Here is a 15765-nt window from a genome sequence, read left to right on the forward strand (position 1 = left end):
ATAGACGTCGCGCACAACGTTATACTTTGTGAACCCACAGTAAAGATTTGTAGTGCTGGCCACTAAAACATTGCAACTTCTTGGTAACTTCTTGTGCAAAATAAATAGCAAAGAATTGTATTTGCAAATGAAGAAAGGTTCGATCTCTATGGGGAAGGTAAACAGAGGTTTTAGAAACGAATTTTCGGTAGCGAATGCTTTAAAGGATGGGCGTGAATTCATCGTAGGAAGAGAAACGGTGTCTCGCAGTTGTTTATGCAGGGTCCACAAAGTATTGGCGATCGATATGATGTTATAACGAGCAGTTGGGTAAGAAGCATTTCTTTGCTCCCACGTGCAATTACGCGAGAGGGGTGAGTCTCTGCTTTGAGCCCTCAAATTGTTCTCGACGCTGTGCATAAACGGGGCTCTAGCTAACGAGTTTAAAACTGATGGCCCGAGGGTTGCCTTGGAATGCGCTCGGGAGTCACGCACGCCGCGAAATTTCCATTTCCAGTTTCATTTTAGTAATCTCTGTGCTGATGAAATTGTAACTTTCCGCGTTCGAAACTAATTCGCAACCTAATTGATAAAATCTCGCCGCCGATATATTGGCCACTTCATTGGCCTTTCGAACCAAAACTGGTTTCAAAACCAAGCGTCACCAAGGGCAATTTGATTTTTTTTTTAATTTATTCTTACGATTAAGAATTACATTAACGATAAAGCATTCTGCTTTAATTTAAGGAGTCGATGCACTTTTTTGAAGAAAATTGTATTGGTCATCCCTATTCTTTCCTTTATAATTGTTGATGTTAACCAAGTCGCTCCGACAGAAGATTTCCAAGATAATACACGCAAATATAGCTTCACGGAATGACTGTAACCATCAGCAGTCTGATCAGAAACATCCTATTACCGGGAAATGTTTTCCCCTCTGTTCGTTTACATCTCGATGGTACTCCAGGAATACCCCTTTTCATTTACTCTTCCTCTTAAGTATATACAGTGATTCCTCGCTAATGTAGCGAATCTAAAAGAAATTTCAATTTTATAAAATCTTCATTTACAGGGCGAAGGTATAAAAAAGCTTCTAAAGAAAAAAGATATTTAATCGTAAACAAATGATACAGGATAACGTTAATTTAAGAAAAATTCAAAAATTGTCCAGATTTATGCGGTTTTTATAGATTAGCGACAGTCGAGTGGGGCGTGTTATAGTTTTGTCCACATTTTGATCTTTCGATGACCGTTTCAAGCCAAACGGACCACTTCAAGTCGATCGAGCCGGGATCTACTCTGACTCGACTCGTTCGAAAGCCTGCAAACAAACCCGGGTTGAATGTGATTTCTACCTTGGACAATCTCCGGTCCTCCAGCGCGGTCTCGCAATCCGTATAAGTCTATGGATGTATACTCGAACAATCCGCAATTCCCTGAATGCAAACAGAAACGTTGATGTGTATTTATAACGTTGGTAATGTTGGTACAGTTACAGCGTCAATTGGCGGAACGAGGAGGCGGTGGTATTTGCTTGAGCGACCAGGAATCCTTGGTCTCGTTCCCGAGGGGCAGCGTGAATGGGGCTGCGACACCGGGCGCCGGAAGCAGCAGCGGCGGCGGCGGCTGTGGTATCATCCCTCATATGAATTCTCAACCGCCATTAGGCAGCACAGAGCTCGGAGTGACTGTTGGGAACGTCGGCAATGCGGCAGGTGCTGGCTCTTCCGGCGGACAAGCGGGCGATCGCGGAAGTTGCAGCGCGGACAGCGGCGTACGGGGATCCAGCGACAGAGAAAGCGGCGGTGCCACCAGCGTGGGTGGAAATCTCTCGGATTCGACCACTGACGGTGAGCATAACCACCGATTGCATTCGTCCCGAAGACCCGACTATTTTTTTTTCACGTGCCATTTAAGCAGAATTTGCAATCCGCTTTGGACAATCGTCCACTGCGAAAGGTATTGGGTCTACGAATTAGTTATCGGTTTTAAACGTTTTAATATTGTCACTAGTCTGGAGGACTAAGAGGTGGTGTAAGGTTGACTTAGGATAGCGCATTAGACGCCCAACTATTATTGTTTACTTGTCACTTGAGAAGAATTTACACTTAGCTTTGAACGATCGTCCACTGTGAGAAGCATTGGGTCTGGGAATTAATTTTCGTTCTTGATCTTTTTATGGTCATTTTAATTGTGTTAAACTTTAAGGCTGAGGGACGACATAGGGTTGCCCATTAAGGTGGTAAGCGTTCCTGAACGAGCCTACTTATAATTAACTTCTAAGATAGAGTAGATAAAAGCCTCGTAACTTTATGGTATACTTCGCAAAAATACACCACTGTGGGTTCCCTTCGAGCTATTATGTTAATTTAACTAAAGAGAAAGGTTCTTTAATCATTACACATGCAATTGGAATAACTAAATTCAAGAATATTCTATTAAGATCAGAATAATACAAATGTGTAACCCTTATGTCATAATCAAATAACAGATAAGTAAATGAATGTATTAAGTTCCGATTCCCACGATGAGAATCTAATCGTCTATTCAAGTGAACGTACTGCACGATAGATTAGGATCAACAGCATTTCCGTAGAGCGTCAAACAAATTTAATAAAAATGAAAAAACAAGTTTTAAAGAAAAATTGACAGAGGGTAGGTGCCTCGAAGAAAAAAAAATTTTTAATCGTTCTAAAAAAATTATTTTTGGTTCCGGGGGTCAATTACAATCATTTTTGGTGAATAGACATACCCTCGAAATCCTAACCAGTTTCGAGAAAAAAATTCCTCAATGAAAATATAATTTCAGGCCAGAAATGTCACTCCAAAATATCACGCGTATCTTTAAAACGTTATAACTTCTGAACGGATTGAAGGATTTTAATGTTTCAAAAAGCAAACCACGCGTATTTTAGCGGAGAATATGTAGAAATCGCAAAAATATTCATAAGATTGGTCCTCAACCCCGTAAAGTGAGAAAACCCCCATAAAAGTGATCCAATTTTCAAACAGCCATAACTCCTACAATAGTGAATATATTTCAATGGAATTTTTTTCTGAACTAGAGCTCATGGCTACCTACAAAAAAGTATTAGACAACTTTTCTATAGGGCGTCAAACAAAATTACTAAAAATGAAAAACTTCTTTAAGAGAAATCGACAGGGTAGCTGCCTAAATTCGACAAAAAAAAAATTTTTAATCGTTCTAAAAAAATTATTTTTGGTTTCGGGGGTCAATTACAATCATTTTTGGTGAATAGACATACCCTCGAAATCCTAATCAATTTCGAGAAAAAAATTCTTTATCGAAAATATACTGTGTGACCAGAAATGTTTTAAAAATCATAACTTTTGGGCAGATTGGAGGATTTTAATGTTTCAAAATGCAAATGACACTTAGTTTGGTGAAGAATACTTAACAATTCTAGAAATGTTCGAAAAAATCCAGATCTAAAGATCTAAAAAAATACAAAATTAGTTAGAAGATGCATATTATTCCCCACCATCTACAGTTATAGGAACTAGTTTAACAACACTCTTATATAATTTTTTCAAAATTATAAAAGACTATTATTCAAAATATACCAAAAGAATCTTATAACCAATTAATAAAATCAAACTGAAACATTTTTTTAAAAGTAGAATATTAGTATGGAAATGAGTTATAATATTCTAAAATAGTACTATCTTTGATTCAATTATGCTCTTCTCTGTCTATGCACATTTCTTTATCAATCCATGTATTATTCGACTCGAGTGCGATCTTTCAAATGTAATTTGTCTCGCTAAATGAAGTTGCTACGAAATGTAATTAAGCTATCTGGCCCACAATATGACCGCCATTATTATTCATTCGAGTCTAAGCCGGTCGGTATGATTCTTGCATTTAGACCCAACGAGCGCCAAGATTAATCGTCCGGTTAAAGTACATTACGGAGCATCCGTCGAGACATCGGTGAACGAAAATAGTTTGATGGCTTCCATCAACCACGAATGTTAGTCGAACGTAGGTGGTGCCCTAATCGAGCGCATTTCCTTCATGTATTATTCAACCCAATTCCACGTGCTCGTGCATTAAAACGGATTGATCGATTTAGCCTAGCGCAAACATAGTCGTAGCCAATAGAGAGCACGAATACAACGAATCTCGTACACGAATTTCACGAAATTTTCAAGAAATTTCTATCTCCACGTTATAATACACGTATTCATAAATTATACATTTTTTTATTAAACACATTACACTATTTATTGTATATTTGCACGATTTGTGCACGGAGCATTTGGCATGGTGACCATATTCTTCTTAAAATAAGCTTGTAAGACAGAAAAGTGTTCTTTATTCGCTTGTTTCTTTAAATTTATATTTCGAAAGTTTCTTTTATTTATAACTTTGATTATAATTCTCTATATAATCACACATCGTAACGCGAGATAAATTTTTCCAACGAGTTTACATAGTCTTTTGAATTATCGTTTCCTCCCCAAAAACTCTTTCAATTTTGCAAAAAAAAAAAACAATAATCATCTACAACTAGGTTCGAACTATAGCCAGAATGGTGCAAAACCACCCATTTGAAGCGTTGAATCACTTTTTAACAGAACGTACTTCCTAATTCGTGGGATGTTCAATTTTCGCAGCCATTTTGAAAGCACGAAGCACCAACGATATTTAATTATTCCTACGAACGAAGCTTGCCTGGCCATCTATAAACGCATTTAATCTTCTACACTTAAACGAGCGTCAGTTTTCCGACGACCCTCGTGCAACAGCTGCCAATACGTTACGAAAATTTCGCGATAAACAGAGTCGCTGACAGTTTTCGTGCAAAACTTTTTACGCCCGCTGTACCTCTCGTTGTTCGTCAATCCGGGGGACAGGTACGGATGGGGCAACGTCTATCACAGGTCGTCGAGCGAATCCACAATTTCGAAGCGTAAAAAACAAAAAAAAAAAACAGTTTTCTTTTTTTTCTTTTACATTGTACATTTCCGCGCAGGCACGCCGACAATTACGGTCGAGGGAAGCGGTCTCGACATGGACAGCATCTCCGTGGTTTCCTCCATTGCACCATCCCACATATACCAGTGTAAGTGTCCAAACATAATCACTGATCGTCGTCTCCTTCCGTTTCTTCGTCATCGTCCTCCACCACCAGAGGATTCCTGTGCTTCTGTGTGTGTGTGTGTGTCCGCGTGTGTGTATTTACCTCTACCTATCTCTCTCTCTGTTCTTTTTCTGCCTCTATTTTTTATTTATTTGTTCGTCTTTGTAACAATGTCTGCTTCTCGTCAGTACTTCGAAAGGAACCATTTCTTTGATGTTTGCTCCGAAAGACGTCGATAAATCTGGTCCCTAGTAGGAGAAGTTGGCGCAAATTTTATGGATAATGATTACAAATTTCATGGAAACTAGCTCACGAATGAATTTGCCTGAATTTTTAATTTGTTCTGATATAACGTTAATTTTTTGATTCCTAAGTTTTCTGTGCTAAGAAAATACTTGGAAAACGAGTTGTTCCACTTTATATAAACAGAGGCCCTTCATTTTTTCTCGAAGAGAAAGAAGGTCTAATTAAATCGTAGACATTCTGTTTTGAAAATGTTAAAGTTATATTTCACGCATTTTAACCGGAATAATACCACCGTGAATATTATAAAATTTTGCATTTTAAAGCAAAACCGAGGGAAACATACCGTTCTTACGTCGGTAAATATTTTAATGTTTTTGTTTCTAAAGTGAGAATACGCGGGTTTGTTTGTAATACGCTGTTTTGCATATTCACATGGCTCCAGCGGAAAGTAACCAAAACTTGGTCGAGAATAAACAGTGGCACTGACTGCAGGGAATTGTCATTGTCTGTTGCGTGTTATTAATTTATTTACCGATAGCCGTCGTGGTGTAATTAATATCGAGGTTCCATTAATGTCGTGGTTTTGTCCTAATAATCGGCTAATTGCCTGTTGTACGACCGATGCATGTGCATGCACGTGTTGCAGCCAGAATTGTTCGGTAACGTAACAACATTCGGGCAATATGTGTACTTTGAGCGAGATTGGAAATCGTTGAGCGCGACACGATAACGAAAATGTACACGTTTCGAATGGTGTATGCAATAAATAATAGGACGGTGCGCGATCGTAATACTATTCTTCGTTTCTGCTTGTTTTGTTCGATGCAAAATAAATCATCTCGAACGGTTCCGCTGAAGATATTCTTGACAAACTTTGTTTCGCGTACGATTTTCTGTTTTTGTACTTTGTCACGTGACACTATAAATCAGAGATGCACGAAGTCACTTTCGCGAAGTTTATCCGGGAAAATATGAGGCAGAAATTGTTGTCGAAATTTGAAATAACATTTTGCGAAGATAATATTTAAATATTTTGGATGGTACACTATTTTTCAAATAGTAATTTGAGAATAATTGTTTCGAACAAGGTTGATCAGTTCCCCACGCCTTATTTAATTTATAAAAAAAAAAGAAATCGACGTTTTAATTAGTTTCTGAGAGAGAAGCTTGTAACACATCGTTTGCATCACATGGTGTGTTTGAGATTAGGATCCAAAGTCAATTCTTGTGTACTTCTTTCATCTCGAGAAGCCAATAGAAAGCAAGGTACCTTATTATATGTTTAAATATATATTTTTATATTATTTTATTCCCGTTTTTATTCGAGAATTGCCTCTCAGTAAATGATACTTCGTTTGGTTTGACTCACTGGCGAAAATGTTGTGCACCACTGTTATAAATGAACGAAACACTTCGAAAAATTATGGTTACCCGAGATTTATGATACCTTCATCCTACATTAATAATGATTCAAACTATAATTCTGCACGTCCCACGTTGCAAATAATTATAAGCAACTATGTTTAAAGAATTTCAGTCATTTAGGTGTTTTATCATAATGTGAAAACAAAAACGTTGAAAGGAAAACGTAATTATGCTTTTAAGGGGGGATTCTCATTAAGACCTTTGATAGAAACAATTTTTTTATTCAATTTTCTGGAATTACACTGTATAATTAAAAATATGTGCTCTAAATTTTTAATGAGCAATAATAATGTCATTAACTGTCATTAGAATTAATATTTCAAGAACAGTGCAATAGCAAAGTTCCCAAACATTGAAATACCATTGCAAACTTACTAAGTCGGAAATGTATATTTTTATACATTAAATAAAATGGCACACTAGGTTTTGAAACACGCCTAAGTTGTCCATATTTTATTTATTTCTGTAAACAGGAAAAACTCCCATTATTGTATATCTACAGTTAAGTGGTTGCAGTGACGGGGTTTGGAACGCTTCGAATCTATAAAATGGCGCACAAAAATGGCGGGATATCTTGAAAATCTTAATTATATTAAACTCTTAAGATTGTTCAGAGTTTTCGAGCATTCCTTCCGCTGTTCACGATCGTCGAAATTTTATGTTTTCAGCAGCAACCACGCCGAAAGACTGTAGCCCCACACTGTCGCCCCTGAACGCGTTCTCCAGGTCCATGGACAATTCGTCGCTATCGCGATCGGTGGAACAGCTGTCGAGCCCGTTGGAATCCGAACCGAGGAGAAACAAACAGAATCCACCTATCGCGGCACCTGCCGCCCATTCGCGATCCTCCGCGACTCGCGGTGGCACGTGGGGCTCCATTTCGAGGTGAGAAGATTAAAATCACTCGGATCGTCAGCCTCGGTCGCGAACAAAGTCGGCTGCTCCTGAAACTGTCGTCGTATTGTTTGGAATATCGGTGTGTCTCGCGTAAACGCGACGTATTCCTAGCTGAAAGACAGTTTCTTTTTGACGATTTTCAGAGTGTTCGCGCGTTCCCGGCATCGAAAGGCGGCGAACAATTCGAGCGGCGGAAGCGGAAGCAACGAGGGCTCCGACGGTTTCGATCCCTACAGATCATGGTCCCCGCTCACCGAGGAAGGTTACGCCGAGAAACTTCGTTTGCTCAGAGAGGCTGTGTCCGTGCCTATGGAACGATGGAGGGCACCTACGGTCCTGGCGTGGTTGGAGGTTGCGCTTGGTATGCCGCAGTATGGCCCACGATGCGCTGAAAATGTTAAATCTGGAAAGGTACGACGCTATAACTATTGATAAATAACTGTAGTAAAGTTATAGGTCTGTGGTCCTAATTAATACCACTAAAATGTATCGTTGGTGAACCGGATTAGCTCTTAACGCTTCTGCCGTGGTTTTACTGTGAAAATGATGTAAAGTCAGAATGAATGTCAGGAAATAACGTCTAGTGAAAATTGTAAAAGGTGTCTTTCGTCTATCATCCTGTCTTTCGATTAGAAACAGATTGTCCAATCGATGGATGGATATAATACGTTTTTCCCCCGTTCAAATGAAAATTGTTTAGGTCTTGCTGGAACTGAATGACGCAGAATTGGAAGCTGGTCTGGGAGTGACACACCCCCTTCACAGAAAGAAATTACGTTTAGCTATCGAGGAGCATCGACACCCGAATCTCGTTCGATATCCGTGCATTGCTCAACTGGGTCATACATGGGTCAGCTCCGAATGGTTACCCGACCTTGGACTCGCCCAATATTCCGAAAGCTTCGCTACCAATATGGTGGACGCTCGGATGCTCGACAACCTGAACAAAAAAGAACTGGAGAAGCTCCTCGGTGTGACCAGAAAATTCCATCAGGCCAGCATCGTGCATGGCATTCGCTTGCTGCAAATGCTGAACTACGATCGCCAGGTACAAAGAACTGTCTTCCGTCGCGTGTTATACGCGGGTCGGCAACGTAATCGCGTGTAATCGATAGCCCCGGAGAAGTTCGATCGTTTTGTACAGGATTTACAGAAAATGGTGGTCTTCTCAAGGAAAGTATCCACGACCTTAACCTGCTACTTTTGGTATTTTTTTAATAATCGAGTAAAAAGTATGTTTGCTGGAAAGTGTATAATTGTCTTTTTATTCCTTTTGTACCACCCCATATAAATTTATTGAAATTGATTTTACATACTTTTATGTCTATCTACTCTACTACTCTGTCTTTGTAAGACTACGTTAGATTATTTAATATACAACGCAATGTTTATACTTACCCTCAGAATTTCTTTGAGGAAACCACCTTTTTCTTACATATTCTATATAGATGACGAAGATGTTTAACGTTATCAATCATGTTCACGCGACAGGCACTCGCGGTTAGAAGACATCAGTGCGAAGAAGTCGACACGGATCCTTTAGTATGGACGAATCAGAGGTTCATCCGGTGGGCGAGGAACATCGATCTAACCGAATACGCTGAGAACTTGAAAGGTGTGTTCGACTCTTTCTAATTTTAATCTTCTATATTTAAACGAAAATTTCTTAAATTTAGCAATCGACCACTTTGTTTCTAGACAGTTGAGAACTAGCATACTCGTAGTTTGTCATTGAATTTATTTTTACAGCCTCGTTAAGATTCAATAGTCCTATCTAGATTGTTTTTCTTTAACGTGTAATCTTGAGAATTAATTTTTTTAGCGCCTCGGTGAAAAATCAGTGAATGTGTCGAGTGAAAGACGCTGTATATAGTAATAGGGGAATCGTTTAATTTGCAAAATAGATTCGGGTGTGCACGGTGCCCTCGTCGTGCTGGAACCATCATTCACAGGTGACGCGATGGCAACAGCCTTGGGTATACCGCCTGCTAAGCACATGATCAGACGACACCTAACTGCTGAACTGGAAGCCCTCGTCGTTCCAGCAAGGTACTCAGTCTACTATCATCCAGAGGCCACATTGGACAACGCTCACTAATCGACATAACGAGATCAACCCCCGAAAACACGATTCGTCGTTTATCGAGTTTTCGTTTCGACAGTCCTTGCTTGAAGGAAAACACTCGAGCATTAATTAATCACATCGCGGTTTCTATCCATTCGTAGATACACAGGACTGAGTAATTTCTCGATAGCTGCAACAATGAAAATATTTAGTAGAAGATTCTTGAAACGATGCCACGGTGTTCCTTTTCAAGTTCGGACAAAATACATTTTGATACGAACTGATTAACCTAAAACAGATTTCGTGTGTTCGTTCGAACACTGACGTCACGGCTTAGCAACGATTATATTTAAAAAAAAAAAAGAAGCACAAATTAAACTTTAACGAATTGCATTTTTGGTACGTAATCAACAGTAGAATGACCATCTGACGTCGGTATACTTAGATGGCATAAGCGTAGAATATCACGGTTCGTTTTTTTACCGTATTTTAGGAATTTTCGCTAAGGTATTGTCAATTATCGCGCTCGCGAAACGCTATATAAACACGATGAAAAATATTTCTACGTTGCATTAGAATCATCGAAACGGTTGTCTCTGATCTTTAGGAGAGTTTTTACTCGGATCTTGATTCGCGAACGATCGATACACGCATTTACAGAACAGTGTTCGGCTTCGAAGACATTGTTATTGTATAAAATCGCGAATAGGCCTCACTTTTTCAGGGTTTCTACTTAGTCTCTCGTTAAAACTGTATCCGTTAACGTTTACGATCGAGATGTACTTCGGGTCTCGTGGATTGTAAATACTAACGGGCGAGCTTAAAACAGTAACTTGCATCGATACTATTAAGATCAATATCAAAATTCTCGCTTCACTTCGAAGCATCTTTAACGGTAGAGCCATAAACGGGATAGTTGTAAATAGTCCAAAACTAAGCAAAGAATTATTCGCAATTCGTTCGTGTAAATACGGCAACGCGCGCAGAAATGGCTAAGCGAAATTTAGGCTACCGATCAACCCCTTGGCGTACAAATAAGACCCAATGCTATTTAATTTCGCTCGAAAGGTGGTATAAATTTTAAAACACAGCAGAATATTAACGTTGAACATCATTCAAAAGGATCGATGTACAATATCAATGGACAATAATCAAGTAACATTAGTAGTTCTGTAAACTATAACATTTTTCAAAATATCCTAGTAAACGTAGAAGAATTACACATTTTTTTACCCAAGTTGTTTCGCTTGTTATACACGTTATTGCAGAATCTTCTGTAGAGAGCGGCCATATTGTACGGATCGCGAGTTCTCGAGGTCTTGGAAACGTCATCGCGTACGAACGAACAAAATGTCGTTTCCCAGACGTTCGTTGTACGCCAAGGGGTTAATGTTCCGTTTCAACGTGAAGGAAACGAACGACAAAGCCACCAATGTTCGACTCGGTACCAAAGCTCAGCTTCTCGAACACCGTCGAGTCATCGCGCATACGTGGCTACTCGTTACAGTGACAAAGATATAAAATATATAGATACATCCCGACAGACATTGACATTGGACATCATACATACCATAAAGACCTCGTGAAATCCAAGATTATTGCAAGAATAATTGATGAGGGTCGATACACGATTAAATTGATCAATTATCGAGAGGTAAATGTACACGCTGGTCCGTAGCGATCTCGAGCGTGGCAATACGTCGTGTGATCGCCGCGAGATCGCTGCCAACCAGAGTATTATAAGTACTCATCCGTAACACACACGCCATACTTGGATATATCGGGAATACACACACGTAAATACAGTACAGTACAATCGACATAATGTACATATACAAACATGCAGTATACTCAAATGAAATTATTATCGAAAACATTGTACTCGGCACCGCAGCGATTCGCTGGGTCTGCAGTCCACTCGATCGCGGATCCATCGGTAATGTCTCTCATAGCTGAGCCGTAGCCCACAGTTGCCGCCTGCACTGCACTGCGCTATGTACAGCACACGTTAATATTAGTAATTCTGGTGTAATCCGTGGCCACGGACCTCGCGAGGACAAATTGCTGACGACGTTTCAAGTAACGCTTATCGCCAAACAAGTTAGAGCTTCTAAATCATTCTCTTCCGCCGCTCGTCGGGGGTAGGAACTTGCAAGAGTCGCTGATTAGATGGATCACTCGTGTTTCGACTGTTATTCCTTTCTTTTTTTTTTTAATCGAGATAGAAAAGTAAATAAGGATTATTATCGATTTGGGAAACAGAAGGTTCTTCTTTACTCGTATCTAACCATGGATCACACCAGTATGCATTTATGGTTCCTTTTATCTTTTTCTGATTTGCCAACTTTGATATTTACATTTTTTACTGTTCGATGTTTATTCCAATTTGACTGACTAGCCGACCCCGATGCGTCTCGGTCGATCTTTCACCGGACGATCCTGCGCATTTGGTGTCCAGTAACTATATACATTCTTCTATATCGATGGTGCACAAAATGCTTGTGTATGTATATTTATGTTGTAACTAGATATTCATTATGATAAATCTGGTTCTATCGTCGAGCACTTGCAGCGAGCCACTGTTCGATTCGAAAACGTTCCCCCATCTATCGACTAATTTTTTTTCTGCATCTGAACAGACTTAAGCTTCATTTTCACACTATGGCATCTATCGTACCAACAATGGGACTAATAAGAAGAGTGCAATATCCTTTTGGAACATTTAATTGTAACTTTCTATACCGGTAGATTCTCAATAAGTGCAAAAATATGACGTTATAGTATTCTACAAATTTGGTCGAAAGGATATTTATTATTCATCTTTCGAGAATACGCACAAATTTTGTTGATGCAAAGTAATACAATTTGTAGAAATTATTTAATGATACGTCCAGGTTCCAACAAAAAATAGATTTCTTTAAAATATTCGTGGAAATAACTTGAAAAATACTTAGTTTCTGACTCTGTAATGTTATAGTTTTGCAAAGTGTAAAACTCTGGCAGTGTACAAAGCTATAGTGTCCCGAAAGATTTGCAGTCTCCTGGTAACACGTGTTTTGAAATCATCGATACGTTTATAGCTCAACAAGTTTAATAAGAACCCCTACGATTGGACTACTTACTGTCTACTTTAAGAATAGAGCCTGGTCATCGTCTAATACTATTCGAAACAAATAGAGTTATAGAAATAAATTCAGGGATCTCATTTAACTTGTTGGAGTTGTTCATAATCGATATCTCTCGCATCAAAACCATTTCATGGAATACCTTCAAACGATTTAAGACTTATCGAGGCATGCGAATGTTGCATGCATTCGTTTCAAAGTTGTAATCGTTTGAAGCCGGTGAGTTCCAATTCGATCTTTGGTGCACCTTTGTCTACTTTTTTTCGTAACATTCCCACGACAGTTGCCATAAATAAATATACTTTCATGATACTTTGGGACTCACAGAACGATGTCTTACTAAAATTTTAGGTGTCTAAAGAGTTATGAAGGAGAATGTTGAGGAACCATTTTTGCGTCTCTTGGGAATTAAAGACTTATACAAGAGCTTTAAGAGTGTTTTCCAAGTGGTTATAAACGAGTGCAAAATGTAACACTCTTAAATCTCTTGTATAAATCATTCAGTTCCGAACGATGTAAAAATTGGTCATTCTTTAACATCCCTCTGCGCCCCCTTTTTGACCTTCTTTGTCGAGCACTTTCTCTTGATATAGAATTTTCCAATGAAAGCGTTAGAACCTTGAATTTAGATAAAATGAAAGCTAGGAGAGATAATCTGGTAATCGTTATTTTATTTTGATGTACATTCGGTAAAATTATACGTGAAATTATGTTTGGTGGAGTGAGTAGGATATACCACGTCTCAGACAAATCGAATCTACGCTATTCACATCGAAGACAAGATGAAATCGCATCTTCATTTTGAACAAAATAAGGACCAATGTCTCCATCAGCCAAAAAACAACACTCACACAATAGTACAAGAGTTTTATTGACTGAGGATTGGCATCTCCTCAAATTCGACAAAACCATCCAAAAAGTAAGCTTCATTTTTTTGGTCAGCAAGCTTGAATTCTCGAGTTGACTAGATCACATAAGGACGAAGACCCTAACTCTTAAATTTGGATTCTCAGCAAAGCTATCGCTAAATAAATTTTAATAATTTCAACGCGTCTTGTAAACTGACTACAAGTTTAAGGTGACTCGTACAAGCGAATAATCAATATGGCGGTCATGTCAATTGAAAGTTCTATCGCTCTCGTTGGAAACCCCTATGAAATTCAATCGAATCGTATGTTATTGGTACCCTTTCGTGCACCGATAGCGATAAAACGGTCCCCCCCTATAGTTCTTTTGCACTGTTTCCCAAAGTAGGCACTCGAAACGCCCACGGGGCCAGTAATAATGATTCACGCGAAACGAATAACGAAACGGTAGAGGGGTTCGCTGCAAAACCGTGACGAACGTGTGTGTGTCCGCGGTGTCACCCAAGGTGTGCGCGTATAAGCGTGTCGGGATGCGTGTACGCAGAAAGGCGTGCATGAAGCGTGGTGTGCGTGTGTGTAGAAGTCAGCTGGAGGTGGTACCGAGGAACAGCACCCCAGGAGGCCGTCCGATGAGCACCGTGAGCGCAGGCGGTAGCCTCGGTCGTGGAAGCAGGGCGTTGCATCTCCAACATCATCAGAGCTCCCTATCGGCCCTACACATGGCGGCCAACCACTCTGGCACGGTCGATAGACGCAGATCCAGCATCAGGGTAACGTACCGTATAGATTTAAAGACCTGGCCCGTACACGACTGCACCGGGAACTCGATGTGGTACCATCTTTCTTATCTATTTGCCCATACATTACTCCTCGAGCTTGCACGGGGTACGATTTACTCTTGGCAGATCGCTTCTAAAAGCTCTTTCTCTCGCTTTTCCCAAACGGTTCGACTCGAGGATGTGTCTCGAGCCATCGAGTAGTTCGTTCGACCCTTTCGAAACGGAAAATTTTCGTCACTGACCACAACTGTAGATACAGTTTTCCACTCGTGTCTGTGGTTCACTGTAAATGAAAAGAAACTTTCTATTTATTTTTACTAAATGTTGTTCATTACTTCTCTATTTACGAAGTAACTTTTGTCTTGTCTTATTTTTTATTTTTAAAAGAATTCAATTTATTCAAATGCAAACTGTTAAGCAACAAAACAACGAACCAAGTTTTTTCTCGTTTATCATCATTGTTGTGCACGGGTGGAAGTAACTGTACATGGAATTGCCAAGTGAAAGTACCAAAGCACTAAACGAGTCTTTCATTTCTCGACCTGTGTGGTATGAAAGTGATCAGAACAGATTTCGAAATATTTCTTTTAATACACCCTCCCTTCGATTACGGTTCGACCTTTCTTCAATTATTTGTACGCTTTTTTGCAATTAAATGGCTGTTTTGAAACACTGTGCGGCTTGAACTTCGGCGCAAGTAGAAACAGCGATTAATAGTCAGACGCGGTTGCCAAATCGTATTCAATCGCGTATTCAATAATTTTCAAATTCAATTATTAATTATTTACGTTTACGCGTGAAATTATCAGCTATCTAGAGTCTTCGTAATTAAATATCGTTCGAAAGGTCAGTTGATTTTTAAAGGAACCTTGACACGAATTACAGCTTAAATCCTTGGTATAGTCTGAGCATATTTTGTAAATGTAATAATATTTAATTGTGGAGAAGAAATATTTAATTCTGTTGCTACAAAAGAACCAACAAATTCCGAGCTAGGGAATAATGTTAAACATTTAATTACCAACATATTTTCCAGGATTCCCAGCACCAAACTATCGAGAAATCGTAATTTTCCTAATTTTGGTACTTCCATTCAACAATTGACGTAATCGTGAAATTAAAAATTAAAAATCTATTCTACTACTAATAATTCTCAATTACTTGATTAACAATTTCAGTAGTTATTTCTGATATAGTACTTTTCGTAGGAATATTTGAAATATAGTAAAACAGTGTTGAGACTCGCAATATAATAAAAAATTAATTTCTATACGG

General features: G+C 39.0%; 1 protein-coding gene across 1 annotated transcript in view; it reads left to right on the forward strand.

Annotated features, from left to right (window-relative positions):
• LOC122405426 overlaps positions 1-15765 on the forward strand; it is a 99804-nt gene that overhangs the window by 56412 nt on the left and 27627 nt on the right. Inside the window, exons 7-13 of the mRNA XM_043410148.1 lie at positions 1472-1829; positions 4980-5069; positions 7430-7643; positions 7799-8066; positions 8356-8703; positions 9147-9270; positions 9560-9704. Of these exons, the coding sequence (XP_043266083.1) occupies positions 1472-1829; positions 4980-5069; positions 7430-7643; positions 7799-8066; positions 8356-8703; positions 9147-9270; positions 9560-9704 (1547 nt within the window). The remainder of the gene's footprint in view (positions 1-1471; positions 1830-4979; positions 5070-7429; positions 7644-7798; positions 8067-8355; positions 8704-9146; positions 9271-9559; positions 9705-15765) is intronic.

The sequence above is a fragment of the Colletes gigas genome, unplaced genomic scaffold (genome assembly GCF_013123115.1).
Source record: "Colletes gigas isolate AHSC1104 unplaced genomic scaffold, ASM1312311v1 Colletes_gigas_Sc00004, whole genome shotgun sequence".
Lineage (NCBI taxonomy): Eukaryota > Metazoa > Arthropoda > Insecta > Hymenoptera > Colletidae > Colletes > Colletes gigas.